At 35.1% G+C, this 1398-nt stretch overlaps 1 protein-coding gene across 1 annotated transcript in view; it reads right to left on the bottom strand.

The window, feature by feature from the left end:
* Nucleotides 1-1398, bottom strand: part of TOP2A (DNA topoisomerase II alpha) — a 36754-nt gene that overhangs the window by 19096 nt on the left and 16260 nt on the right. The window contains exon 20 of the mRNA XM_003786393.3: nucleotides 468-616. Within this exon, the coding sequence (XP_003786441.1) occupies nucleotides 468-616 (149 nt within the window). The remainder of the gene's footprint in view (nucleotides 1-467; nucleotides 617-1398) is intronic.

Below are 1398 nucleotides of genomic sequence, written 5' to 3'. Positions count from 1 at the left end.
GCTACTCGGGAGGCTGAGGCAAGAGAATTGCCTAAGCCCAGGAGTTGGAGGTTGCTATGAGCTGTGTGACGCCATGGCGCTCTACCAAGGGTGATAAGTGAGACTCTGTCTTTACACACACAAAAAACGAGAGCTGAAACTGAGCATTCATAATCTACTTTCCATAGACTTGTAAAGGAGTACAATTTCACTTGTGATACTTAGGAAGAATCAAAGTCTTGTTTACTCAGACCTAAACTCTATTATCAGGGTTTTTCTACCTCAGCACTATTGACATTTTGGCCTGAATATTCTTTGTTGTGGGGGGCTATCCTATGTATTATTGGGTATTTATAGCAGTACTCTTGATCTCTGCCCCCTAGATGTCAAATTTTTCAGATTAATGGAATTTTTGCATTTGTCAACTAAACCTCACATTGGTTTAAAACTAGAAATGGCAATTCACTAGAAATTGAAAGCATACCTACCTAAGCATTGTGAAAATGTATCGAGGACTGGCAGAATCCTTACCACCATGTAGCCTGGTACCAAACTGACCAATAGGCCGCAAGAGGTTTAGATTATTACTACCCACAAAATTCTGAGCCAAATTGATAATGGTCATCATTAGTGACATCTGGGGGGAAAAAAAGATCCATTAATCTGACCTGTAGGATTTTAGTAATACACATACATTATTAAGACCAAGCCTCATGATATCCTGTAAGATCTTATACGGTTTAATTGTTTGGTGACTTTTTCCAAATAAATAGATGGCAGAGTAGTAGCTAAACCTAAGACTTTTGGCTCCAAGTTCAGGGCCCTTGTTCTCCAACAAGTATCTATTAAATCCTACTTAACTTTGAAGGCAAAGTTCGTCTCCTTATCCTTGGCAAAATTAAATATTTTCTCTTAATACATCATTCATTTCTCTTCTAGCATCATTTTATTCTACAGTTGTGAGTGTACTGACCCTTTGGCTAAATTGTTATTATACCTTGAAGGTAGGGAACATATTTTGTTTATCTTTGCATGCCCATACATGGTAAGCATTTGTTAATGTTTGTTGGGTGAACATTTACTAAATCACCACTATATTTTGATTTAAAGCAACAAATAAGACAACTCTTATATATTCTAGAAACTTAACACAATCTAGTTCTTTAAACTGTTTTATATAATGAATGCAAAAAAGCAATTAAATCACAAAATAAAAAAGGAATGCATGTTGATATAAAGTCAAACAGTTCAGAAATATGTAAAAAGTGAAAAGTTGCCCTTTCTAATTCTCAGAAATAACTAATGTGAACAATTTGGAGCATATCCTTCTAGATACTTTGCTTTAAGTATTATTCTTTTTTCTTCCTGGTCTGACAGAAAACCATGAACATTCTTCAGTAATAGTACAGTTTTTTTTTT

The sequence above is a fragment of the Otolemur garnettii genome, unplaced genomic scaffold (genome assembly GCF_000181295.1).
Source record: "Otolemur garnettii isolate 467f Iridium unplaced genomic scaffold, OtoGar3 scaffold00018, whole genome shotgun sequence".
Taxonomy (NCBI): domain Eukaryota; kingdom Metazoa; phylum Chordata; class Mammalia; order Primates; family Galagidae; genus Otolemur; species Otolemur garnettii.
This window is presented reverse-complemented; position numbering and strand designations above follow the sequence as displayed.